The 27,968-nt window shown below is 39.3% G+C and overlaps 1 protein-coding gene across 2 annotated transcripts in view; it reads left to right on the top strand.

Moving 5' to 3' along the window:
• LOC118813873 (plexin A3) overlaps positions 1 to 25,456 on the top strand; it is a 202,174-nt gene extending 176,718 nt beyond the window's left edge. The window contains exons 11-21 of one of the 2 annotated variants that reach the window (XM_036579464.1): positions 5,901 to 5,997; positions 9,946 to 10,136; positions 11,346 to 11,494; positions 11,841 to 11,961; positions 14,988 to 15,124; positions 16,848 to 17,015; positions 17,564 to 17,657; positions 18,047 to 18,286; positions 18,450 to 18,593; positions 24,524 to 24,758; positions 25,058 to 25,456. In XM_036579464.1, coding sequence (XP_036435357.1) covers positions 5,901 to 5,997; positions 9,946 to 10,136; positions 11,346 to 11,494; positions 11,841 to 11,961; positions 14,988 to 15,124; positions 16,848 to 17,015; positions 17,564 to 17,657; positions 18,047 to 18,286; positions 18,450 to 18,593; positions 24,524 to 24,758; positions 25,058 to 25,092 — 1,611 coding nt within the window. In that variant the 3' untranslated portion in view covers positions 25,093 to 25,456. Of the gene's footprint in view, positions 1 to 5,900; positions 5,998 to 9,945; positions 10,137 to 11,345; positions 11,495 to 11,840; positions 11,962 to 14,987; positions 15,125 to 16,847; positions 17,016 to 17,563; positions 17,658 to 18,046; positions 18,287 to 18,449; positions 18,594 to 24,523 lie in introns of both variants that reach the window. The other variant, XM_036579465.1, reaches the window with a different exon arrangement.
• Positions 25,457 to 27,968: the final 2,512 nt, after the last annotated feature.

The raw sequence follows: 27,968 nt of genomic DNA, 5'->3' as shown, positions 1-27,968 counted from the left end.
CACTGCCATTTGGCTGTGCTGTATTTCTTTTTCTTTCTTTCTTTCTTTCTTCTGTCCATCATTATCAGTGAGTAGTTATCTACCATTTTCTGAAGACATAATATCTTATCTTTCCTTCTTTCTTTCTTTCTTTTTCTTTCTTTCTTTCTTTTTCTTTCTTTCTTTTTTTAGCATCTTCTGAAGACAATGCCATCATTCCTTCCTTTCTTTTTCTTTCTTTCTCCCTTCTGTCCATCATTATCAGTGAGTATCTATTTTCTGAAGATGTGATATCATTTCTTTCTTTCTTTTCCTTTCTTTTTCTTTCTTTCTTTCTTTCTTTCTTTCTTTCTTTCTTTCTTTCTTTCTTTCTCCCTCCCCTCCACCCATCATTATTAGTATTTCCTTTCCATCTTCTTAAGACTGTGCTATCATTCCTTCTTTCCTTTCTTCCTTCCTTTCTTTTCCTTTCTCTCTTTTGTCCATCATCAGTGAGTATTTATGTTTTCTGAAGACATATCATTCTTGTCTTTCTTTCTTTCTTTCTTTCTTTCTTTCTTTCTCCCTTCTGCCCATCATTATTAGTGAGTATTTCTATCTACCATCTTCTGAAGACTGTGCCATGATATCATTCCTTATTCCTCTCTGGAAATGAACCAAACCAAATCCCATCATAGTTGGTTTGGCAGGGACAGATTCAGTCTTCGGTTGCATCCATATCAGTTATCATATCCCAGAATTCCCATCCCCTAAACGTGGTAATTAAAGAAATGACGCAACATATGGGGGAGCAAATTATATTCTGTTATTGCTGCTAGAAGCCTGGTAACAAGATACCTATGATTCAGTAATTAGGTTAGCATTAAGTAATGCGCACAGCGGGCAAATTCCCATACGTCATCCGCAGTGTTGTGTCTTTCTGCTGAGTCTGGACTAATTTGGTAACCTAATTAAATGTACAGGAAAACCTCCATCATTAAGTTACATTGATTTTCATTCTGTCACTTAAGGGAGTCAGCATTGACAAGTCAAATCAGAGCCAAAAAGCGCTGTGGGCAGGCGCTATCGAAACCTTAGTAAACATCTTTGCTAGAATAAAATCCTACTTAATGCTAAAAAGTCTAGTTCCATTATTGGAATTAATTGCAATCACTTAATTTAGAAAAGAAGATTGGTGGGGGTTTTTTTTTTAAGTTGCAGAATTTTTTTTTCTAGCGAGTCAATATCTCGGCACAGTTATTCATCATTTCCCCCCCATGCCGTAAACAGCGCTGCTGTATTAACTTTGCTGCAATAAGTAGATTGTTGAGCACATCATTTATTAAGAGTAGGCTTTTTAAAAAACTCAGCCGGCTCTTTCCGTACGCCGTGCTTGCTGGCTTCTAGCAGGCAAATAGGATTGTAATAAACCCAACATGGTGTAGAAAATGAAATCAAAATGGTGAAGATGGTGCTTTTTCATTCCTGCTGATGGTTTCCAGTCTGAGGTTTTGTTGTGTTGTGTCCTGTGTGAGAGAGTGTGTGTGTTTGGGCTGCTGATGGATTCATGGGGGGGTGGAGGGGGGGTTTAAAGGTAAGAATACCTTGCTGTCGTTTACTAGTCATTTCCAATGAGGCTCCTGACAGAATCAGGCCAGGCTGTCTCCTCACAGAGCGCACAGCGATACTGTGGGAAGACAAGCCTGAGGAAAATCAATTCACTACTGGCACAGATAAGCTGTATTGTATGGGCCAACACAAAGGCTTCCGCGCATTTACACTCAGCGGCTAATCTCCTCAAAGCTGCCCTGCCTTTCACTGGAGAGGAGGCAATAGGCAAGAAAATACATCATATTACTGCCCAAAATACATTGTGTATGACTGTCTCTCGTTCCTCCAGCTTTCATCACCACAGCTTATGTATGACAACAACCTATTTTATATATATATTTTTATTTATTGGGGATTTTTTACAGTGTTATCACTCCCTATTCATTCCCCTGTGGTGTTGTCTGGATTTAAACCCAAAATACAGTCAACACAATGGACAGCTCTTTCCCCCCTGGATTTCTTAAACCATCATTTTTGTAAATTCAGGTATATTTGTTGATGCTTCTTTGAAGCCTACAAGCTCATTTCCTCCCACCTAGTGATGTTCCACTTTACTGTCACATACCGCTGCTGGAGTCCAAAAAAAAATCACCCAACAAATTCTGCAGTAAGCTAATGATGTTCAGGCGGCGACCTCCCTAACCTGCAGCACTACACAGGGCATCCATAATTGACCCCAATTACGATGGAAGACGCTGGGCAGCTGGGTCCTATAGATGCCTGCGGCTGCTTGGAGCCTGGTGTCAACAGGTTGAGTGAGTTTTACTTTGGCCTTTCGTCACCCTCAGCGCAGCCTAGTGCGCTCCACTTCCTCTCAGATATGCCTAAGAGCAGCTGAGGGAAGACTCATACGCACTGCTGAGATACACTGTCAGAAAAAGGTTACAAACAATGTAATGTACACTTAAAGGTAAAACAGGGGTGTTTCCTAAGGAAACGATGCATATTTGTACCTTTTCTTAAAAGCCTCGAATCTGGATAGGGTTATTAGAGTCAACACAGCTAATATTGCACAAATACAGTGTTCCCTATATTAAGGCACTGAAGACGGACTCTTAAGGGGACCACCCCAGTGACAGTGTATCTAAAAGTTTACGGATGGGAGGAGCGGCGATGCCAATATTCAATATTTTTCATGCACACACTGTAAAAAATGGTTTTAGTTGAACTACATTACATTTACACCATGTAGCAGACGCTCTTATCCAGAGCGACTTACAAAAGTGCTTTGTTGTCTGGTCGGAGAAAGTATCTTTGCTACTAAAGTTACTCCTGGGCTCAGATATTGCTAGAAACAAAAAGAGTTGATACCTGGAGAAAAAGGAACAGAATTAAACACAGAGCAATACAATACATATCAATAAGTGCAGTACAATATATTTCAATAAGTACTTAAATTAGTGCACAAAATTAGTGCTCACTGCTGTATAAAGAGATGTGTCTTCAGTCTGCATTTGAAGACCATGAGAGCGTCTGCTGTTCAGACAGCCAGTGAGAGTTTGTTCCACCAACAGGGTGCCAGGACAGAGAAAAATCTAGTTTTGTTCAGATAAAAAGATACTTTGACTGAAACAATGGTCCATTCAAAGTCTCTAGGGTGAATAAAACTGGTTAATTTATTTGTTACTACATGAAGTAATTTTTTGTAGGTTGAACCGACAGACCGTTTTTACAGTGTGAATCTGCTGGTGCTGATACATAAACATTTCTAAAATGTATAAATTGAGACTAGATCTGCCTGGATCAGCACTGTGGAGAAATACAGCATTTATTTCTATATATACATGCAGTTTAAACTGATTAGCATGGCACCCAGGTGTCACCTAAACATTCTGTTCTTCTGGAATACAATAAATTGCCAATGTGTGTGTGTGTAGATATACACTATATGGACAAAAGTATCGGGACACCTATGCATTACATCAACAGGATCATTTATTATTAATATGGAGTTGGCCCCCCTTTGCAGCTGTAACAGCTTCCACTCTTCTGGGAAGCTTTCTACAAGATTTTGGAGGGTATCTGTGGGAATTTTTGCCCATTCATCCAGAAGAGCATTTGTGAGGTCAGACACTGATGTTGGACGAGAGGGCTTGGCTCATAATCTCCGTTCTCCGTTCAGAGGTGTGTGATGGGGTTGAGGTCAGGGCTCTGTGTGGGCCAGTCAAGTTCTTCCACACCAAACTCACCCAGCCATGACTTTATGGACCTGGCTTTGTGCACTGGGGCTCAGTCATGCTGGAACAGAAAAGGTTCTTCCCCAAACTGTTCCCACAAAGTTGGAAGCATAGGATTGTCCAAAATGTCTTGGTCTGCTAAAGCATAAATATTTCCCTTCACTGGAACTAAGGTGTCTAGACCAACCCCTGAAAAGCATCCCCATAGCGTGATTTACACCACTCCATCTGACGCTTGGCATTGTGCTTGACAATGTAAGGCTTGCATGCAGCTGCTCAGCCATGAAAACCCTGCCATGAAGCTCGCGGCGCACAGTTTTTGTGCTGATGTTGATGCAAGATGAGGTTTGGAACTTTGCAGTTATTGAGTCAGCAGAGCGTTGGTGGCTTTTATACACTATGCGTCTCAGCACACGATGACCCGCTCTGTAACTTTACGTGGTCTGACACTTCGTGGCTGAGTTGCTGCAGTTCCTAAACACTTCAACATTTCAGTAATGGCACTCATAGTTGATCGTGGAAAATCTAGGAGGGACAAAATATCGCAAACTGACTTGCAATGATGGCATGCTATTACAGCACCACACTGGAATTAACAGCTCTTTAGAACGACTCATTCTTTTATAAATGTTTGTAAAGGCAGACTGCATGGCTAGGTGCTTGATTTTATATACCTGTGGCAATGGAACTGAAAGAAACACCTGAATTCAGTGATTAAGAGGTGTGTCCAGTCCTTTTGTCCATGTAGTGCACAGATACCCTTTTTAGCCAAATCAAGTGTTGGATAATAATACAAATACTGGGCTGCCGTGAGGAGTTATTGTAATGTTGTTTATATTTATTTTAATATTAGTGTTCTTCTGAGCAGATAAAGAACGCTTCAGTTTTCATTTTCTTAGATGCTTAAAACATTTGTATTGTATACACACCTTTTTGCCATATTTTCTTCTTAATTAATTAATAAATTCATCATGATATATCATTATTGCCTGGTTGAAAGATATCATGATGTAAATATTGTGATATAAATTTAAGTTCACACCCCTACACTAAGAACAGTTTCCCGCTCTCCGTGGCCTTTCAGGCTGCTAGCAAATGCTCCTGGTGCGGTGTGTTTGCCTTGTAGTGATTGATTTGCGCTGCATGGCTGAATGAACAGCGTTGTAGCAGCTGATGTTTCACTCAGCCCTAATGACCAGCTGAAGGAATGGAGGTTTCTTGTCAGCGCTTTGGGACTTTTTGGTTTTGCCATAAATAGAAATTAAAGTAGTGTGGCTTCACTATTGGGGCTCTTAGCCCACCGGTCAGACGCTATGATACCAGCATTTATCCATAGACCATGAAGCTTCTAGCACAGGTTTTTTTTTTTTAATGCTCATTCCAGGACCTCCTTCTGGTTCACTCACACTTGTTTTCTACGCCCTCCACGGTTTTTGCAAAGGCTGCGATTGATGGTGATGTTCAGCGACATTCTCGCCAGGTTTGGTCAGCTAAGTGCTGTCACAGTTGTTGCTTATTAAAATGTAGACAGTAAAAAGTCCTGCTCTGTTCTTAGATCAATTCCAGTGTTGTGCTGAGAAAAAGGCCTGTTCACTCTCCTAAAACACCAACATACTCCTCCATTACACACTGTACACGATGAGAAGTGCTGAACTAGAGTCAGTTTTTTGCTTTAAGCAAATTTTTGCTTGAACTTGTGTCAGTTTTTGTTTATCCTAATGAAAACCAATAAATCAATAAAAGGTAACCTAGATCTGGACTTATGCTCTGAGAGATTGGATAGAAGTGGACCTTGACATACAAAGCCAAAACCCTCAAGCAGGTCATGTGGGAAGTATACAAATTATTCCCATGAGCGCCTCCCTTTGGTCAATTTGACTTTGTTCTAATAGTTGTTCTCATTAGGAAACGGGTGGATAGAGCCTGTTTTTGTTACTGACCACAGTTTGAACTAATTCGGTAGAATGGTCATATATGTTAATGTCTGTTACAAACATATGAAAACGTGAAATGTATTGTACAAGTTTTTGACTGAGTTTTGACATTTATGGCTCAAACTGAAAGCCTAGCACTAATGGTCACGGTTCACAAGTGAGAACAGGGTGCATTTATGTCAGAAGACTGCGAATTATTTTTTCTGTTCTTTCTTTGCAGTACTGGTACGAGGGGAATGAGATGGGGGATCTGCCTGTGGATTTCTCTATTGTCTGGGACGGAGATTTTCCCATCGATAAACCTCCTACTATGAGAGGTAAGTTCCACTGTTTTCTTAAACTAACAGCAATGTTTCACAGGACCGAGCAGGAACGACTAGCAGGCCAGGGGACTAACACAGGCCTTGAGACAGCATGATGTAGCAATATAACATTTGTTAATTGTTAGCATGATATTGACCTTTGTCAGGGATGGATCATGGTCCTGCAACACCTTTTGTGCACAAGAATCCTTAGTGGCCCACTGCTTCCATCATAAATAAATAAAAATAAACATCTGAAATGTGAGATTAAACAATATTTCACCCTCATGTTTACATACACTTTTAAACAACAGTGATTCATGAAGAATTTAATGTGCCTATAATCCTATATCCACATTATAACATTTTTTTGTAGAATTTAAAGATTTTTTAATCACATTTGAATATTTTTTTCTGAGCTGTAATGCAAATACAGAAGCATTATGGAATGGTAAACACTAACGTCCCATTTGAATTTGAATGACAGCAACAAAGTCACATGAGCTAATAATAATTGAAAACAGTAAGCGAGACTTAAAACAGGCATTTCTTAATTTATTTAATTTATTTTGTCATTTGTTACCTATAAAGGTGCCTGACCATCAGAGGCCCCTAGGCCTGGCTAGTAATCCATCAGAGGCCCCTGGGCCCATTTAGTAAGACACCCTGGCCTTTGCAATATTGATATCGCAGATGGTTGCAGTATTAAAATGAGTTCTGTAACCACTTTTCAAGGCACTGTTTTTGCTGTTTGCTGTGAATGTATTTGTGTAATTCAACAAAGATTGTGATTAAAATGATGCAGGCCAGACTTTAACCGTGTCACATAATTGATTCACCTGTGCATTTTCAGTATATTAAAAGACACATTGCAAAGACAGTATGTAACAATATGATACTAGCAATACTACTATTTTATGCATATCTTGCAGTCCTGGTTCCACTGCTGGAATCTCACAACACAGCATAGAGCTCTTTTTAATAAGTCTCAACTAAGCTTGTTTATCCCTGTAATGCTTTGGCTGCTTCACCAGCCTTTGGGGTTGTGACCTGGTGCAAGTACAATTACTCTACACATGACTATGATAGGGTAGAACCATCAAAAACATTTTATTTACATAATCACATTTATTTTGAAATTTTTTGTCTCTTTTTTGAAGAAATGCTCTAGATACTATTGCCACTATGTACGCTTTTAACATTTACATGCCCAGGACTTGTCTACAGGTCCAAACTTTTATTAGACACTTTTATAACTTTCATAAGTAAGCCTGGGATTGAAGTAGGTTAAGGTTTGTGTTATTAAGGCCTAGATGTGTTCAATTAAGAGTGTTAGAGTAGCAAAACATGTACAGTGTTTTCTGTTAATAAACTCAGAGAAAATGTGCTGTTGTGTTTAGACAGTTCCTAACTGAACTATATGGTACAACCACAAGCTGTAGTGTGACAGTGTTAAGCCCCCTAGTGGTCAGACAGTAGGATGAAGCTACTGATTGTATAGCTAACAGGGCAGACACCTCAGAAAGAGGTCCACTGTTCTCCATCCATAGTCATAGTTTATTCAGCGGCCCAGTCTGCTTCAGTGGAGAGACTTGCTGTGTTTGAGTGGATCTCAATACATCTTTAATGCATATAGGATTTCTCCATCTTTTCAGTCATATATAGTGACTTAGGCATCCTCTTGTCCAGCATGGCATATTTTATTGATAGCTTGGTGCTTGGTGTCTATTTTTGTGTTTTAAAGCTTTATTTTATCTCTGAGGATGGGACAGTATGTGCCCTCCTTTATCCAAGCTGTACTGTTGTCTAATTATATTTCATAGTATGGTGGAAAATTAGGACAGACAGCTTTTCAGTTGCTTTTGATCTTTTGTGGGTTTAGAGGAGAGAGAGAAAGAAGGCGAAAGAGAGTAAGAGAGAGAGACATGGCGGACGTGCTGATGCATTTTTTCATCATCTGGAACTACAGGGAAAGTGAGAAAGATAGAAGAGGATAGAAATAGTGGGTGAGTGACTGGGGTGGCAGAGTGCAGAGGAAAGTGAGAACGAAGAACGCTCTTAAAAAAATATATATGTATATATTTATACATATTAGGGCTGCGCAGTGTATGATGTTGGCCTTTGCGGTACTGATACTGCGACAGCCAAATGAGCCCCCAAACCAATCACAGTTCCACATGGGTTTCTGTAGGTGCTTTAATAAATTAAGTTACTCATGTTATCCAACAATCCAGGGCAATTATTTTGGTAATGCAGGCAAATCTTTAACTATGTTAAATCATCAATTCACCAATGCATTTTAATATCGCTGCTGTTGGAACAAAACCTCGTATCTCAAAAATGGTAACTTTACAGGAGAAGAAAAAAACATACTTTACTTTTAATGTAAGTCAATGAAACCAGAGTTTTTTAAAGTCATTGTGGGTCACTTCTTTCGGTCCATTTATAATAAAATTTACACACAATGAAAAAGCCTACAGCCATTTTCAAATTATGTAAAAAAACTGAAAAATGACAAAAATGGAGATACAAGGTTTGGTTCTGACAGCAGTGATATATTGCAATACCAGTGTGTAACATTGGAATAAGGGTTGGTTAATAAAGACGAGTACCTTTATGATATTGACCACATTCATATTAATACTATTATTATATTGAAAAATTCTGTATCATTTAATACCAAATTTCAATACCTAACTAGTTTGTTTGTGTAGATTTTGGCATCTGTGAGCCAATAAGCACGCTTGTACAAAATCTAGACTGCTGACTGGCTGTCTGAATTGCATTCTTTATGTATGTTTTAACATCAGTGCTTCCTTACTAATCTGCAGTCCACTGCGGTCAGTAACCATACCCACTTCCAGCACCTCTAGTTTATGCCACACCCACTTTTTGGTTTGTAATTAACAAGAGGGTATCAAAAAAGTATCATTCAGTAATTGGTATTGAAATAAAGGTTTCTGTACTGATATTTCAGTATTACTCCTGTTTCTGGCAGTGACTTGACCTTAGCTTATGCTAAGCTTTAGATCTTACACTGAGCAAATAGACATCAAAACACTCTCATACGTGTCTCTGGATGTGAGTGTTTACTAAATGCCAAAAATGTAGGTGTGAGGAAAAAACACAGTGTGGTAAATAGTGGAGAGAGAATAAAGTGTCGAGTTGAATTGTGCCCACGCTGGCCTGCTGATGTGAGTGCTGATGGAAATGATTGACCCTTGTCTGTGTAGTTGAGCGGGGAGTCGTGTGTCCAGCAGATGATCAATACTGACCAACTCAACCTCCTTTTGCTCTCTTACCACAACCGCTTTAGTGGGAGTACCCTGAGGACGCATACACGTGTGTGTGTTTTCATACATTTTCAGGACAACAGTGTTCTAACTTTGCAGGATAACCTCTGTTAATAATACATGCTTCATTTTGTAATGGGACATGTTGTTGCTTATATGTACTTATAGTACCATGTAAAAGTATTAGGCACCTAAGAATACCATTTATATTTGAAATACTGATTTAATATATTGAAGCACTGATTAGCCAAACTAGGTATTGGATGATAAATAGCATTTTATACTGGGCTGCCTCAAGGAGAGGTTAAATAAACACATAGAATCAATACTTGTCTTACATATGGTATGTTATACTTACTAAGTACTTCAGTATATATGATATATTGGGACATATGCATGACCCAATGTCCTGACAAGGTATGAAAACAAGTGTGTGTGTCTGTGTGTGTGTGCATGTGTGTGTGGGAGAAGCAGAGATGTGAGCTCTGAGCAGAGTAAATGCAGGCGTGGGCTTTGCCTTCACTGCTTTCACCCTTACAGTTCAATTATCGACCTGCTGCTACACGCTTCTGGCTTCACTCCTACTGCTGCCCTCCAACCTGCCAGCTGACTATAACACTTTATTCCTCTCTCTTTCTCTCTCTCTCTCCCTTTCTGTGCTCCTCCACAGCTCTCCTGTATAAGTGTGAAGCTCAGAGGGACAGTTGTGGCCTGTGTCTGAAGGCTGACAGCATGTTTGAGTGTGGCTGGTGTCTGGCTGATAAGAAGTGTCTCCTGAAGCAGCACTGTCCTTCGCCCGAACACAACTGGATGCACCAGGGCCGCCGCAGCGTACGCTGCAGCCATCCCCGCATTGCCAAGGTAACACACACCCACAAACACACACATAAACACACTTTTTTATAAGCATTGCCAGTTTCTTAGGTCCACCTATGTTGTACCTGCATTCATTGGCCATTTTATTGGAAACGCGTACCACTTTGTAGGTTTACTATTTTCTGTTGTTGTATAATTTGTTGCTCAGTGAAAAGGGACCACAATAGGACCACTGCAGGCCAGATATCATTTGAGCAGTGGATTTTTTTTCTGCACTGCAGTTTCACTCACATGGTAGTGGTGTGGCTCGTTGCTCAAATCTGTTTTTTTGCTCAAATCCGATCTCTCTGACACAATGGTTTACACTCATTTAGGTAAGTGATAAAAGTCTTGTCAATGTGAATGAACCGGTGTGCTGAAATGACCCGCATGTGCACATCCTACTCAGTAATGTCACGTGAATGAATCGCGTGCATCACAGACTAACGAGCAGAACGAGCTTCACTGTGAAGATCATTAACTCTGATCAGCTCTCAGCTTCATTATTAGAGCGAGACAAAGGAGGAAAAGGTGAGATGTGTTGCTTTTCCACCGTTTACAGGCTTTAACGTCTGTTCGCCGCTGCTGCCATGGTAATGCTGAATGACGGCGTACGTGCGGTGGGGAAAAAAGCACATGAATTCCGATCTGAGCGTAAACATTAAGGTTGCATAGCCATGAATCGGACACATATCCGATCTGGGTCAGATTTGAAAAGATCAGATTTGTGTGTCTACACAGCCCTGAAAAAATCAGATCTGAGTCACATTAGGGCAAAAAATCTGATTTGTGCCACTTCAACCTGGAAAGTGAACGTAGCCTTTGTCTTGGGGGGCACAAGTTCAGTGTTTGTGGTGGGCAGTGGGCCAAAAAGACAAAGCAAAGTACAAATGTACAGAAAGTAGGTATGTTTGAAAATGTATTTTCTTACATTTCACTACATTTTGGACAAAAAACAGACAATAAGTATGTAAGAAGTTATATATTGTATAAAAATATGTTTGCTCTCATTGGTGGGGGGGTGTTAGGGTAACTTTCTGATGGGCTACATTTTGGGCAGCACTGGTCTAATTGATGGGTAAAAACGTTTACAGATGTTTTTCTTACACATACAGTATTCCTGTCCTGAATATAGAATGTAATCTGTGTTCCATAACTCATAAATGAGTTGTTATGGCTGTTTATGAACCTAACGATGTGAGTGTGTCTCTGTAGATCCACCCCCTGACGGGTCCTAAAGAGGGGGGTACACGGGTGACGATTGAGGGGGAGAATTTGGGGCTGCAGGTGAAAGAGATCACTCACGTGCGAGTGGCCGGAGTGCGCTGTAATCCAGTCGCTCAGGAATACATCAGCGCTGAGAGGTGAGATGCAAGAATATACATTTTGTTCCAGTTACGTTGCATTTTAAATCAAGATACGTCAGTTCCACATCTTTAATACTAAGATGAATATGTTCCAGTGCAGATAAATCAACATGAAAAATCGCTCAATATATAAAATACATTAAAACAAGAAATACATGGCACCATAGAACACAAAGTAATTATTATCCCCTTAGACAGCATTCATAAGTATGTAGTGCTTTCAAATGAACTCAACTTCTGTACTGAAGTCTGAATCCACCCCAAAATATCTGTAGGATTTATTTAAAAAATGTATAATTATATGTTCTGTGAATAAAGCGTGTTGTGTGCTGATGTCTCTCAGGATCGTGTGTGACATGGAGGAGTCTCTGATGGCCAGTCCTCCAGGTGGTCCTGTGGAGCTGTGTATCAGCGACTGCAGTGCAGAATATCGTACTCAGTCCTCCCAGACTTACTCTTTTGTGGTACGTACTCCTCCCTTGGCCACAGAGGAAGGTCTCATGCCATTTAAGCTTATTTAATCCTTCAGGGAGTAAAGTCCAGTTATCTGGAGTTGCTCAGTATATTAATTATTGAATTGTATTCAATTATAATGTTTACTAAATTGAAGAAGTTGTTTTTTCATGTTTGATTCAATATTTTAACTTTCTGAAACCCTGGGGAAAGTTATGAAATCAGGAATAATATGCAGTACTGATCTATTTACACTACAATTTTTGACAAGTTATCTGCCAGATTTGAGGCATTCTGGATGTTTATTTTATTATAGCTTTATTCTGTGTTACACCACTTTCTCAACGTTTATGGAAAAACAGCAAATTATTTGAAGCTTGTGAAGATGCATTTTATACATGTATCTGAAGCAAAATTGGTCAGATTTGTGGACTGTGATTCTAAAACTGGTGTGTCCCTCATCTTTCAATGGTATTGTGGTATTGTGCCACAGTCAGCCAATAGGAATTCACTCCCTGGGGCTATGAGCCAATCAAATTGTACATTCAGAGCCACAAAATCAATAGGATTCCTGCATCTTTAATCTGTTAGCCAATCGAGTCCCCCGTAGAGCTCATGCGATTGTGCAACTGAGAGAGGAAGTAATGTATATTGTGACTTGATTAACCCCCCCATTCTCCTACTGCTGAGGTAGAAGTGCTGCCCTGCATGAGAGAGCCAGCAGTTTATCAGACCAAGTCTCTATCAGATCTCACACACACACGTTTTTATACTATAGCAGAACAGCCAGCAGTTTATCAGACCAAGTCTCTATCAGATCTCACACACACACGTTTTTATACTATAGCAGAACGGCCCATACGTGTCACATATATATTTTAAGTATCTATATGTAATAATAATAATAATAATAATAATAATAATAATAAAATAATAATAATACAGTTCATTGTAATGACATTATATGCCATGTAATAAAAATGCCATCCCAATTATATATACGCAAGTATCTAATCTATATATAATAATAATAATAATAATATGTCTCATACACTACTGTTCAGAAGTTTGGAATCGCTGTTTTTGTTATCATAAAAGCAATTTTGTTGCAGACACGTATATAAAATGGTTGTTATGAAGCTAATATTCTAAAGGTTTCAAACTGATGAGTAAGTACAGTTTATTATTTAATAACAGTTGCCAACTTTTTTACCATGTCATAATTTCATGTTGTTCCCAAAATAGTTTAAATTATGAATACACTTTTATTTTTGTTGTCTAATTTAAACCATTTCAATCTGCACTGTATATGTTATTCTTATAAGTTATTAATGGTAATTCCAAACTTTAGCATATTTAAGTACCTACATATCCCATATTATATTTTATGCAGTCGTTCACATGTACATGCAGATGCTCGAACACACAAGCACCCACAAACACATATTGCACCGCTGAGGAAGGTTATGGATTCTGACCTTCACCAAAGCACAAATATGCAGTCATTTGTACACTCACACATGTGCACAGTATAGAGACACACCCTCACACTCACTCAAACACACATACTCACAGAACTCATACACACACATGTACTAATGCACATACACGCACATGATACAAGCACACAGAGGATCTTGGCTGGCCCTCGAGGGGCTTTAATGAGTAGCAGAAACGGAAGGACGAAGAAGGGGAAGATCAGCCAGAGCTGTAGGTTGTAGTTAATCAGGGAAAAGTGAACAGGCCTGTAGCCAGACAGAGCCCGCAGTCACAACTGAATGAACTAAATCCACCACACAAGCAACCAGAAAGCTGAATTACTGTTATTGTACAAGAGTAGAGTGGATACTGTGTTCATTTGCACCATATGAGGTGCCCTTTGAGCATCTGTCTGTCTGTGCATGCATGTTCATCCATGTGTATAAATTTTGTGTGATATGTACACATCAAAACTTTGAGACCATCTAGCTTTTCAACACAAATGAGCATTTTTCTCTTTTTTTTGTAATAAGTTTGCTGGCAATCCATTTAGAGAAAACGGCGATGGCCCCTTTAACCCGTTTAAATCTGCTGCGAGAGGAGATTCTGCGCATGCATGTCTATATTGGACACAGTCAAACATATCAGTGTGTAGAATCAGAGTTTTCTTTCTGTATCACTGTATAAAACATGCAGGGGGCTCACTTTATTGTTGGATGCATTGTGGTTTGGTCCATGCAAACGCACAAGTCCACTCAGAGGACAATTCAGATCAGTGCTTATTATTGATGTGTTTAATCAAAGTAATGACAAATCGTGACTGATGTGAGGCTTATATTCCTATTTACGCGTTTTTATTGTTCAAAAAAAGTAGTTTAATACGTTTTAGCTTTGTTATATCACGTTGTTTACAAAATAAATAAATGCAACATCACTGACATTATTATCAACAAAGAAGAGCAGTTTAATCAGAAATAGCCAATTTTTGCATCAACATAAGCCACTTTTGGGCCAAAAGAGTTTCTGTACGTGCTTTTAAGAGTGGTTTGGAACAGAAAACTGTCGATTTTCTAGATATATTCAAAGGATTAGCACATAGTTGTTTTATGCTGCAGATGCTCAGGTTAATGCAAAAAGAGTGGTTATTTCTGCCAAATTATCTAGTCTGTTCCATTAATAACATAATTTCTGAATGCTGTTTATGCGATTCTTTTCAAATGTAAGAACATGATCTAACAAGCCTCAACAATTCAGAGATTTTTATTCAGTTTGTGTTACAAACTACCTTTGTAAACAAGACAACACATTAATAGAAATCTAATGTTTACATCAGACATGTGCATCTTTTATACAGTGATAGAAAACAAAACAAATGGCTTCCCAGTACCGGGCTCGTCTGGTTTCTATGGTTAATTGAAAAGTAAGAGGGAATAGCATAGATTCGGAAAATGTCTTAGAAGAACAAGGTGTTCCCAAACTTTTGAAGGTGAGTGTATGCATGTAAGCGGTGATGCAGCTGGTCAGTAAACAGAGCCTTGTGCGTCTATGTTCTCTCCAGACTCCCAAATTTAATCGGGTGCAGCCGGAAAAAGGGCCAGTGTCAGGGGGGACCAGGCTAACCATCTCCGGCCAAAATCTGGACGCCGGCAGCGCAGTCACTGTGTTCCTGGCCCAGGAGAAGTGCCTGTTTGTTCGGTAAGTCATTCACAGTCAGTGCACAAATCTAATGTGGATGTGTTTGCTCTGTCTGTAGATAGAGTGGATGTGTTTATCCAAAGTGACTGGGTTTGCTGATCTGTCAGTAGCTACAGCAGATCTGTTCACTTCTATCTGGTTGTGTTCATGCACAATGAATCAGTCGACTGCTCTGTCTACAGCTAGAGTGGAGATGTTTGGTTCACTACTTTGTCTATAGCAATGTTCCACAAGTATGTGCATGCAGGCATTTTGGCACCTGTGTCATATACTTGTCATGCCTACAGAATATTGGTAAAAATTTATTTAATTAAATTTTTTTGTAAAATTAACAAAGATTCAGTTACTTGAAATAAGTTACAGTAAGTGTGTTTGCATGCACTTAAGAATCGGATTTCTGCAGTTATCTGATTATTCAAATGGTGATGTAAACAGCAAACTCTGATTTCTTAGATCGGTGTAAGGTCTAGAGATCCGATTAAGAAATCCAATAAAGAGAGCTGGATTTTAGCTCAGTAATCACATTTCTTGGTGCAGGTGAACTCTTACTCTGATTTCTTACGAATTTCTCAGTCTGCACATGTGCGAAAACAGTCTGCGGTACGGGAAATAAGAAAGCAGTGTTGCCGCGAGATGCAGCCAAACACTTTTGAAGAGACACTGAAACCAAATACATACTTGACAAAATGAAGGATTTAAATTTTCTTCATCTTCTAGATGATCTATGTTCATATTTTCAGGTAAAGCGATGCGATGTTTTAAAAAAAAAAACTGCGGCATGAAGTTTTACGTCATGTTTACGTCACGTCTTCTTGTAATGCAACGTTAGATAAAACTGTTAGATTATAGCTTAGGCTATTTAAGACAATATTAATTAATGATAAAAGCATTTTGCTTTACACCTAAGGCTGAGGGCTATGTGCCAGTGTACCATGCACTGGTCTGTATGGTCTGTAGCTACAGTGAAAGGCCTCACTGCTCTGTTTACGGCCAGAGCTTCGCACTGTTTGTCCTAGCAACTCTGTGTTATGAAACAAATATACCACATGAGACAAAACAGGAGCAAGAAGTCTGACACTCTCGTTCGCCAGTCAAAGCAAATATCAGATGCCATACCTGGCCTGCATGCAAGGCGCTCCTGCATGGCTGGATGTAATCACTTGCTTGCCTGCGTGAGTGGACTTATCCTGCTGCGGTTCAGGACTTCAGCCAAGGAAAATGAGTTTGATCAGCAGGAGGGCTGAAATAACAGGGCAGAAAAACTAAATCCAGGACGAATGTAATGTTGAATATATAATAGGGATCATTTGTGAAAGCTCACGCAGCACTATAATGCACAATTAGATGCTAATTCATCTGGGCGATGTAGATAATAAGTAATTTACAGCCTACGCTGAAAAAAGTAATGAGTTGAATTTACTTTGATTTAAATGTGTACATATTTTCCACATGAAGAAAATATTACATCTGCACAGTTTTGCCTTTCAGTTTACTTGCTTTTAGCAATAACTGTGGTGATGTACTTCATGTGGAAATGATATACACATCAAATCAAGTAAATTCAGTGTATTACTTTGTTTTTCTTTGTTAGTGTAGATATATCAGTTATCTATTGATCCAGGATCAGCTTTACTCTGTTAATATAATTGTATTCATTAGAGATGGAAGGCTAATTCTGATGATAAATCAGCATCCCTGATTTTTTTACCATTCACTCATACAGGAGAGCAATGCGAGAGATTGTCTGTGTGACCCCAGCCTCCATGTCTGGCTCCGGAGCCTCGTCCATCAAGCTATTCATAGACAAAGCTGAGATCAACAGTGACCTGCGCTACGTCTACACTGAGGACCCCACCATCACCGGCATTGAACCCAACTGGAGCATCATTAAGTGAGGACTACACTAAGCTCACACAGACTGTGAAATATAAAAGAGCAAAAGTAGTCATGGGTGAAGTTATTCAAATATACAGATATCCAAACTCATCTTAGAATTTGTTTACTTAATCAGATGCTCAAATAAGACGTGTAGGAAAAAATGCATTATGCTGTCATTTTCCTATGACTGATCATGGAGCTTCAGAGAAATTCAGGATACATGCTGCTGCTATTGTATTGTATAACATCAGCTCATAAAATCTTCAACTAAAAGCTGACAAATTTGTACAGTACAAGTTTTGTGCCACTCTGAATTATCACTCTGTAGGCCAACTGACGGCAACGAACACCTTGAACACAAAGATAAATCACTAAATAAACCAATGTGGATGTATCACGTGCACAGAATACACAAATGTTAAATCTTCTATGCTTTAGTTTTTATTCCTAACAATATAAAGTATTTTGTAGTTGGGTTAGTTTCATACATTTTGCTTAAAATAACAAAAACAGTTAAAATGCCTGTCCCTACTAGCAGTTTGTATCGTTTTATCTTTGCAGTGGCAGCACCTCTCTGACAGTCACCGGAACCCACCTGCTCACCATCCAGGAGCCCAAAGTCAGGGCCAAATATGGCGGAGTGGAGACCACCAATGTAAGCATACATTATGTAACTATTTCTGCCATGTGAAACTCTCCAAAATGTCCAAAGCAGGTGACCTTCTGGGTTTAAAGTTCACTTAATTTTAGAGGGACATAAAATTGTCTTTTTATTGTATGGAAGAAAATAGAGACGATTTCTCACCTCTCTGGGAGTGTGAGATCAGTGTTTCTCAATTCTGATGCTGGAGTATCACTGCTCTGCACAATTTGTTGTGTTTTCCTTTTTAACTCAACTAACAGACATGAGAGCTCAGTAACAATCTTAGCTAAGAAAAATTGATGTGTTAAGTGTTGAGACATCACTAAACTATGCAGGACAGTGGTAGTGTGGACTGTGACGATCTGAGAAGCATTATAATAAATTTTCTTTCTGTTTTTTAGATTTGTACAGTAGTAAACGACTCTACAATGACCTGTCTGGCTCCTCCAATTGTCTACACAAAGCGCCAGGCTCCTGAGTCCGGCCTTCATCCGGACGAGTTCGGGTTCATCCTGGACCACGTGTCCTCTCTCCTCGTCCTCAATGGCACTCCCTTCACCTATTACCCCAATCCTACCTTTGACCCACTGGGGAATGCGGGGATACTGGAGGTCAAACCTGGGTCTCCCATCATCCTGAAGGTAGCCATTTATTTACCCATCTAGATATCTATCTAGCTGTCTGTCGGTTTGACCATCACACGATCAATCTCTGTCCACCTGACCATTCGTCAGTCTAAGTGCACTGTAATGCCTTTAACAATTGCACTTTATTGAGTTTGCTTCTGCTTTTTGTTGACATCAGGGAAAAAACCTGATTCCTCCTGCTCCCGGAAACGCCCGCCTGAATTACACAGTGACGATTGGAGAAACGCCGTGTCTATTAACCGTCTCAGAGTCGCAGCTGCTCTGTGATTCACCTGACCTGACGGGAGAGCAGCGAGTCACAGTGAGTCGTTTTTCCTCCGTTAGCCAAAGTTGGTGCATTTCTATTCACTGCAGACACATCATGAAGTCAGCTACTCCGGTCGGCGCGGATGAAAACATGCTTGCCTTTCAGGATTTAGTTGCCACAATATGGCAGGTCAGAATTTATGATCATGCTTTTTATTTTATTGTGTATTCGCTAATAAATGTGGCAGAAAATGGATGGGTGGCTGTGAGCGGGCAGAACTGCTGAATGTTTGGTTTGCTCGAGCGCAGGCACCATACATCTCACTTAATCAATCCTATAATAGGCCTGGCCGCCAAGCCATTTTTTACTCTAATGCTAATTCACAAAACATAAAGGTCGACTGGGAGAGTCTCATCGTACATTAAGTACTTATTATGATTAGGGAGCCACGCTGATACAAGCACTTTTCCTCCTAATCTTCCACTATCTGCAGCCTACTAACCAACACACAAAACAGACCGGAGAGAGAAAGAGAGGACAGAGGAGGGGAAACAGTGGGTGAAGGAAAGTGGAGTCAAAGTGGAGTCAAAATAAAACCAAAACATGTCTGTCCTTTAATAAGGATAATGATATTATTAAGGATAATGATATTATTTTATTATAACCCTCAAATGTTGAGCCATTACTTTCAATTTGCTGTACTATTCAAATATTATTATGTACTTATTTAATTCCATAGCAAATTACGTAATGAATTACATTTACATTTGATTTACATTCTGTATCAACAACTTTAAGTCTCTGAATCCTGTTTTCTTTTGTTTTAAAATCCAAAAATGGAAAAAGTAAGAAGCCCTGCTGGTGACATCCCATATAAATTAAGGTAATGTGTGGCCACATCTTATTGACACGTGGAAACAAGATCCTAATGCTATCCTAAACGACTTAGTAAGGCATGGGAATGAGATAATTAAGTCGTGGCCATGGGAACGAGATCACCAAGTTGTGGCCACGCATTAGGATCTCATTCCCACGCCTTAGTAAGTTGTGGCCATGCATTAGGACCTCATTCCCATGCCTTACCAAGTCGTGCCCACAACTTAATTATCTTGTTCCCATGCCATACTAAGTCTTAGCCACACACATACAGAGTCACCAGCGGGGCTGTGTATAAAAGTGTGGCGAAAAAATATAAAGAATGAATTTCTTTCTTCTATGAATTTCTGTGCTTGTTTCAGTGAGATTCTGGTATTTCATATACATTTATACCATGTTTTTTTCACCAGTAATAACTGTGACTTCCAAGGGTTAAAGATGTTTTCTTGCCACTATTCTCAGCATGTAAATATTTGCCAGAACACTGTCAGGTATCCTGGTAATTACAGTCACAGCCACTCAGTGTCATTAAAACAGATCAATTCTTCCCCCATCTCACTGGGCCTCTGCGTCGGCTCCTGTCTGCCCGGCTAATTCAGCGCTTCTTTCCAGCTCGATCACGTGATGGATGAGTTGGGGTGCAGAAAGGAGTCGAAGAGGAGATTCGGATCCAGCGAGCGATCGCAGGATAGAAGATCTGTTAAAGCGATAGTTTGGCCAAAAATCAAATGTGCACAGTTGTGCCTTTTACCCCAGATAGGGTTTATCAGCTAAGACACGTTTGATGTCTGGAGTTTGCTTCTGTAGTTTTACATTGAAGCTAACAGGCTAATGTAGCTAACAGGCAAAGTAGCACTATACAAACTGTATGACCAAACAACATATATGTGGCTCAAACTATGCTGAGTTGCTAAGAAATCTCAAATAAACTTGCTTATCTGGTTTCTAATACTGTAACACACTGTTATCTGTAAACATGGACTAAAGTACATTGCATAGCTAAAAACAATATGAACAGCCAACTTGAAGCTTGAATTTTTTTCATCATCACTTTAATGCTAAGTGGAGAGAGAAAGAGAGAGACAAAGAGAAAATTGAGATGTGAGAAAGAAGTTAACACAGAGAGAGAGAGAGAGAGAGAGAAAGAGGAAAACAGCAGGGGTAAGAGGTACAGAGAGAAAGAGAGGAAAGGGAATGTAGAGAGAGGAGAAGAAAGGGAGGAAAGAGGGGTCAGAGAGAGAATCAGGAGCAGAATGATGAGGAAAAGAGAGAGACAGACAAGGAGAGAAGAGAGCAATATAGAGAGAGAAGCAGTAGTGGGCGGATGGGAGAGAGAGAGAAAGGGGAAAGGAAGGAGGAGAGAAGGAAGTAGAGCAAGACTGAGAGAAGCAGGAGTGGAAGGAATGGGAAAAGCAGAGAGAGAAAGAGAAAAGAAAAGGAGAGGAGGGAGAAAGTGGTACAGAAAGAATGTGTGAGGGGGAAGCAGTAGCAAAAGGATAGAAGAAGGGAGCAAGGGGATAAAGAGGCAGGAGCAGAAGGATGGGGAAAGAGAGAGAGAGAGAGGGTGTGAGAATGCGCTGGAATCAGTCGGCTAATGACCTGACACATATCGACAGCTCTGTGGGCCTGCCTTTGTTCCTCTCTATTCCCCATCCTCAATAATTCATGCAGCCATGCAGGGCTCAGGCAGCGGCGGAAAGGTGAAACTCGTTAAGACAGACGGCATGACGCCACGCCTAATTGGTGTGTGACTAGGTAAAGGCTAAGTTCTGTGTAAGTGCACCGCAGTCTGCCTTTCTCTCTCTCTTTAAGCAGCTTTCTACTGCCTTCTGCTTGTAGTTTCCTCGTGCTCACACCTGCGCCACTGTGGCTTTCTTTTTGAAGTAGCTGTGGCTTTCTTTTTTGAAGCAATGTGATGTGGAGAGGGGCACACTACAAATGAAACGGGCTACCTGTATTCCCAAAGTTTTGAAAATCACCAAACCTGGGATTAGCCTGTTTGTTGTGATGAAAGGTTAAAAAAGAAAGGGAGAAAAACGAGTACAGCAATTACACTGTGCTGTTCTATGACACAAATAATGCACTGCGTTGTAAATGTGTATGATATATACTTTATATTACATAACATACTGTATTTTATATCTATCATTTATAGATATACTGTATATACAGTATATTTTCTAAGTGAAAAAAGGTGCAGTTATCTTCTGCTGAGAACACAATTCTGCAAAATGTGCTATTACTATGTTTTTGCTGAATTTAAACAGATAAAATAAAAAATGTGGCCTGTGACACGTTTATATTTACTGATTTATTTTGATAATTTGATATTTTAATGTTAAACTTAGCAAGTTAAAAAAAAAAGTCCATAATTAAGTGTTTTTTCAGCAGAGGAGTGTTTTAACGTATTAACCAGGGATGTTCAAACTTTTGCATACAACCATATAATATGTATACTGTGTGTGTGTGTGTATATATATATATATATATATATGTAAGGGTAAAGAATATTACACAGATAATACCTATTGTGTGTGTGTGTGTGTGTGTGTGTATAATATAGATATTAAAGATGCAGTGTAGGGTTTCCAGTCAGCCCGTGCATAGTTGGCAGTTTTTCAGTAATAGGCCCCAGTAAGCGGCTTTGTGCTATTGCTACAGCTGGCCTTGTAACCCCTCCTGCAATATCATTTAGACAACAGAGTAATTGAGCTCTTTAGAACATAGAATTTCTCTGCCTGCAAAATGCATTAAATACCAGATATTTGCAGCTGGTAGTAAAATATTATGCCACACAGCAAGCCTACTATTAGTGCAGCCCTCCTCATAGTGTTTTTAACAGCCTCAGATAGCCTGCCATCGATTTTAATACTCCTGGTTCCTAGAGCCAGTGCTGCGGAATATTTCGGCTGGATTACAAAAAAGCATTTATTAAAAGAAGCTGCGCTGGCTAATTATCAGTGTGGGCTGTTCGCTACTGCTAGCATAGCTGTGTTTAAAGGGCATAACTGTTAATGTAGCCGACCATAATAAGAGAAATCTAAATCATATCATTGAGTCAGGCTGCTCAGCGGTTCTCAAACACAGCAAAACTAAAGCAAATGCGTTAGTCTTTTGCATGCTTAAAGGGAAGTCCAGTCATGTTTCCAAATATCTGCATAATTGAATGATGAGATGTAAACAGTCATTCAGAGTGGATGGTTGTGAAATGCTCTGTTCTAGAGAAACATACCAAGTCACAGTTGTTCACAGTGATATAAATTCCATATAAAAACTCAGTAAACATGTGTAGAGTCACTGGTTGTTTTTGGATAAATAAAATTGGTAAATAAAATGGCTACATTTATGTTATTGACCTCTTAACCCCACCACCACTGTAAAGTCCAAATTTCTCTACAGTGAACCATTTCACACCAACCCACTCTGAATGACTCTACATTTAACAACAGTTAAATTATGCAAAAGTTTTGCAAAATCAGTAGAATTCCACTTAAAATATACATTTTTTTCCACAGTTTCCCAGGTTATGTTAATATATTGATGGTCATATATAAGAAGAAAATGAAAGCATTATGAATTCATGAATCCTTTGTAATTTTCTTTAAAAAATAAGTCTGGCATGATGTCAGGAAGGCAGATTGGCAGACCTCGTGGTGATTGTTAAATGCTGCTTTGTACAGTAAGTGTAGCTGCGTGAAACAAGCCCACTAGAGACGAGTGCAGCACTCTGGTCTTGCAGGGCTCAGCTGGGAGGCTACAGCTCCTCACCCTACTCTTCCAATTAGGAGCTGATTACTGGAAGGGGGAGAGCAGTGTGCTTTCTCTCTCAGCCAATCAGAGACACAGGAGCATTATGAGACACCAATGCCAGCAGGGTCTCAGCACTGGAGGACCTGAGCTCAGTGGAAACAAGTGAAACTCGTCTCTGTTAAAGCTTCATCTCTTAACTGTGACTTATTGCTTTCATGAAACAGTGACAGAGTGCAATATTATAATATACACCAATGTTCAATGAATAATTTATTACTAATAAGAATCGCAGTAAACTGTTTTTCTGCCAAGCAGTCCAGCTTGTTAACAGTAGGCTGTGGTTGCCAAGCAACACAATGAACAAAGATTATTCCAAGTGAACGGCATGAGTTTAATAACTTGGTGCACTCGTACAGAATTGAACTGATGTGTGTGCGTGTATATGACTGTGGTAAACCAGTATATGTGTATGAGTGGTGTCAAAGGTAACATTTTAGTAATGTGTTAACACAAAAATGATTAATGCCACTATTTTTTAATAGTGTGAACACAGTTTCCTAGTTCCCTACTGTACCGTTAAAAAACAGCTATTAAATGGTAAATTCCACTGATGGTTCTCTTGATACAAAAAATATTTCCAGCTACTGTGAATTTGAATTTGTTTATCACCAAATTACATGTAGAGTTTCATTTACAAGCAAATCATTATGGATAAATCAGTCAGCAGCAAACTCACAGAAGCAATAGCCGAGGAAAGATACAGTTCCCCTTGAAGCAAGATGGAGCATTGTAGTATGAGAGTGAGAGGCTACAGTCGCTGAAGTTGTAATGATTGGCTGCATATGAGAAATACACTCATTGGTTGGAAAAATAAGCCACTGTTGCACTTACTGGACGTCTGCGATGAAAACTGGAAACTGCATTCACTTACATTTTTTTTAACAGGGTTTATGTGAAACCTGCATTCACATGATGTTACTCAATTATTTATGCTTATTTGTCCACACATAGCTATAACAGAAGCCATAAAGCTATAAAATCTTTTTAAATGAAAATAACTTTCTTCAGGGTCAAATTTGAGCAAATAGATCAAATGCGATTGATCATGATTAACTACACAAACCAATGTGGTAAATTACTATTAATTATTTAAATCATTTGACAGCCCTGTTGTGTTTATATATTGAGTGCAGTTTTGAGTGCAGTTTTAAACCTGGACCTGCCAATCAGACTTTGGGACTGGAACTCTCCATTATATAATAATATTTTCTTTTTTTTGCTGTCTGGTTGTGCTTGTCCCCTTGGCCTGTGAGACATGTATTCACCTTCTCTCCCTGTCCGTGGTCTGTTTTGTTTAGATTATGGTAGGTGGGTTGGAGTACTCCCCTGGCATGCTCCATATCTACTCGGATAGCACCCTGACCCTTCCGGCTATCATCGGAATCGGAGCGGGCGGTGGAGTGCTCCTGATTGCCATCATCGCTGTACTCATCGCCTATAAGAGGAAAACGAGGGACGCTGACCGCACACTCAAACGCCTGCAGCTCCAGATGGACAACCTGGAGTCCAGGGTGGCACTGGAGTGCAAGGAAGGTACGGACACAAAACAATACACCACTCTACTTTAGGGTTGCACAGGATATCAGCAGTCAGTATGTTATTTGCCCAAAAAATGAGAAAATTTCATTTTTATCATTGGTCCAATATTGGAATTACACCCAATAATTAACACACTTATAAAGAAGCTTCTAGTAAAGGCAGTGGTTCTATTTAGAACTGATGGAGATTTTGAATAAATATTCCCGTAATCAGTAATCAAATAGATTAGATGTTGTAATCAATAACCAAATAGGAAGTATTGCCTAACAGAGAATATTAATTCTCTCACAAAGGGTTGGCCTTAGACTGTCTGCATAGGATATTCTAGACACTGGAAAGCCCCTGGGTTCACAGAGAGGCCTGTGTGTACTTACTGACCCAGTGAAGAGAGGGGCAAGTTGACCTTGAAAGGTAAAGCAGGCTGGTAAAAACCTGTTGAAGCCAGTTTTTAGGAGTGAGCTCAACAAGCGATGACCAAATTGATGGATGAAGAGATGCATCTATTAGAGAATGAGCTAATATCAAATTTGAGATTTAAGGCGGGGGGATATCACATTACCCCAGATAAATGGTATATACACTGTTGTTTGGAACACTGTATTTGCGCAGTTGGGGTCTCTCGAGACCCCGTGCCACCTGGTGCTGAAATAAATAAGAAGTCTTTTTCTCCCTTCCACAAGAACTCAGCAGCTGAAGTCTTTTATTCTACTTTCTTTCATTTTTGGTTGAATATGCTTTTTATTTTTGTTTATTTTATTTTTGTTTATTTTTGTAAGTGATTACAAATTAGATATAATAATTAGAACAAAACCACGGCACAGAATAGTTTTAGATTTTAAAAACCATCATATGTCGGGGCTTTGGGCAAGGAAGAAAATAGCTCTTGGTCCAGACATAATTGGTGACCCTGTAACAGGGACATGTGATGAACCTGAAAGACTGCTGCGTTATCAGCACCAGATCAGTAGTGGACCGCCACCCCGTGACCCTGTGAAAAAAAGACACTGCCCACAAGCGCACGCTAAGAGTAAAAGGTAAGCAGACACCTGTTTTAAAAGCTCTGCTTTAAATGTGGGAACAGGCTTTGTTCACTGGGTTATGTGGTCGCTGACGCTTAATGATGAAATAGCTCTAAGAGTGATTTACGACTGAGGTGCAGTGAGAAAGGTAGTGAGCCGCATGAGAAGGGAGGAAAATGGAAAAAAGAAAAATTTATAAAAAAGGAGTAATAGTTAGAAAAAATCAGGTGGACAAATTAAGTAGTTTTATGTTGTGAAGATGATACAGTGAGTGAGCCGCCGGTTGACAAAAAACAGTGTATGAAGAAAAAAGCGTGCCAGAGAAATAAAGAGGTTGAGAAAAAGGAATAAAGAGATAAATAGAGACAGCCTCCTTCTCTACATAAGTGTAGATGTGTATTACAACATTGAGAAGATCTGTTAGAGAGGACCAGATAAGTTTAATACCAGCTGCACTTGTGTGTGAGTACATGCCAGTGCTGTCATTCAAAGCTATAAAAAAATTGCTGTTGGGAAAGAAAAGGAAACTGTAAACTACTAAATGACTGAAATACAAAACTTAAAAATACAGATGAAACTTAAAAGTAAGGTCAAATATAAGCAACTGACAGTAACAGCTATATCAGTGATGAGTGTAAATATAAATGTTGATAGAGAATTTAATAAACAAAAATGGAAGTTTAAACTCACGGTTCATCAATAGAGATTAGAGTGATTGTATTAAAATATTGTCCACAGTGATTTTATGGATAATCAACTTTTAATGGAGACACAAGGTGTTCAAACTCAATTTTGGCTTGAAAAAACTTACAAAGATGCAGAAGGCAGAGAGAGTTGGCAATTATCAGTGTTGATCAGTGAAAAATTATGGCAGCTGACCCAAGTGGCCTAATTGGGATGAAGTGCAAACTGTGTTCCTCACCATAGGTTGAAATGGAGAATTAAACTGATTTGACAGAAAACATCTAGCTCCATTGTTAAATACAATATTAAATAGTCAAACCCCTTTAGTGGCTGAAATAAAATTTGAACGGTGCAGAGAGCTTGAGATACACCTTACTGTCGAAAAAAAGAGAGGTCCAAAGGAAGAAAAATTGTGGGAGAGAGAAAAGGCAGCTACTTTAGGATAGTACGCTCCTTGACACTAGATTAAATTACGAGAAACTGACCCCTTATTATGGGGTTTATGGCCTAAGTCAACACGAGTGCAACATGTATTTAGAAGTTCAAGAGATGAGCTGTTTAAAGGAGATTACTTTAAAGATTTCCCTTTGGGTGTGTGAAGCATGGTTGATGAAGAATTCGACTCTAAAATAGTAAATGACATGTAAAAGTAAAAGAAAGAAAATGGAAAAGGAGGATTTTTTGGAAAATAAGGGAAATTATCAGTGTACGAGTGTTAACCTGTCGTCTTGGCAGGTAAAAAGTCGCAGCGGAGAGAGAGAGAAGCCAGAAAGGGGGGGCTCTTAGCAGCGGGCCATGAGATAACAAACACACAAGAACAGCAATTAATCTAGTACAGTTGGAGCACCACACACACACAGACCACTCCCAGTCTGCACATAGAGGCTACAATACAGATTATTTTACTAATTAAAGGAAAGTAGATATATTATGGGAAACACACTAGCCATGTTATAACAAAAGAAAGAAGTAATACCTTTCAGTTTGTTAGCTAAAGGTAGTGTATCAAGGCTTAGAAGCGGCATCATTGACATATGAGAAAGCAACATCCATAACAATGTGATACACATGTTATTAACATCTAACTCTTTTGTGTTGACTAATGCTAGACAAACAGGATATGACGTAATTCTTTCAGCCCTGAATTGACAATACAGAGATGCTCCAGAGTGAATCCAGCAGAGAGGTTAGCTACGCCTGAAGAAGGTATACCACATCATTGTGAATAGTTCACCACAACCTTCTTAAAACCTAGAGAAGAGTTATTGACATAATCACACAGACATTAATTATTAATTAATGATTAAATGTAGATTGGGATGTGTATATCATCCATAATCGCAGGGCATAGTTGAATGTCAAAATGGAATTCTTAAAGCTAAAATTGCTAAGATATGTGCAGCGAGCGAACTGAAAATTAATTGGCTAAACAATCTACCATTAGCTTTAATGAGTATGAGAGTGACTACCAATCGAATCACTCATTTGACCCCTTATGAAA

Source organism: Colossoma macropomum, unplaced genomic scaffold, assembly GCF_904425465.1.
Source record: "Colossoma macropomum unplaced genomic scaffold, Colossoma_macropomum, whole genome shotgun sequence".
Classification (NCBI taxonomy): domain Eukaryota; kingdom Metazoa; phylum Chordata; class Actinopteri; order Characiformes; family Serrasalmidae; genus Colossoma; species Colossoma macropomum.
This window is presented reverse-complemented; position numbering and strand designations above follow the sequence as displayed.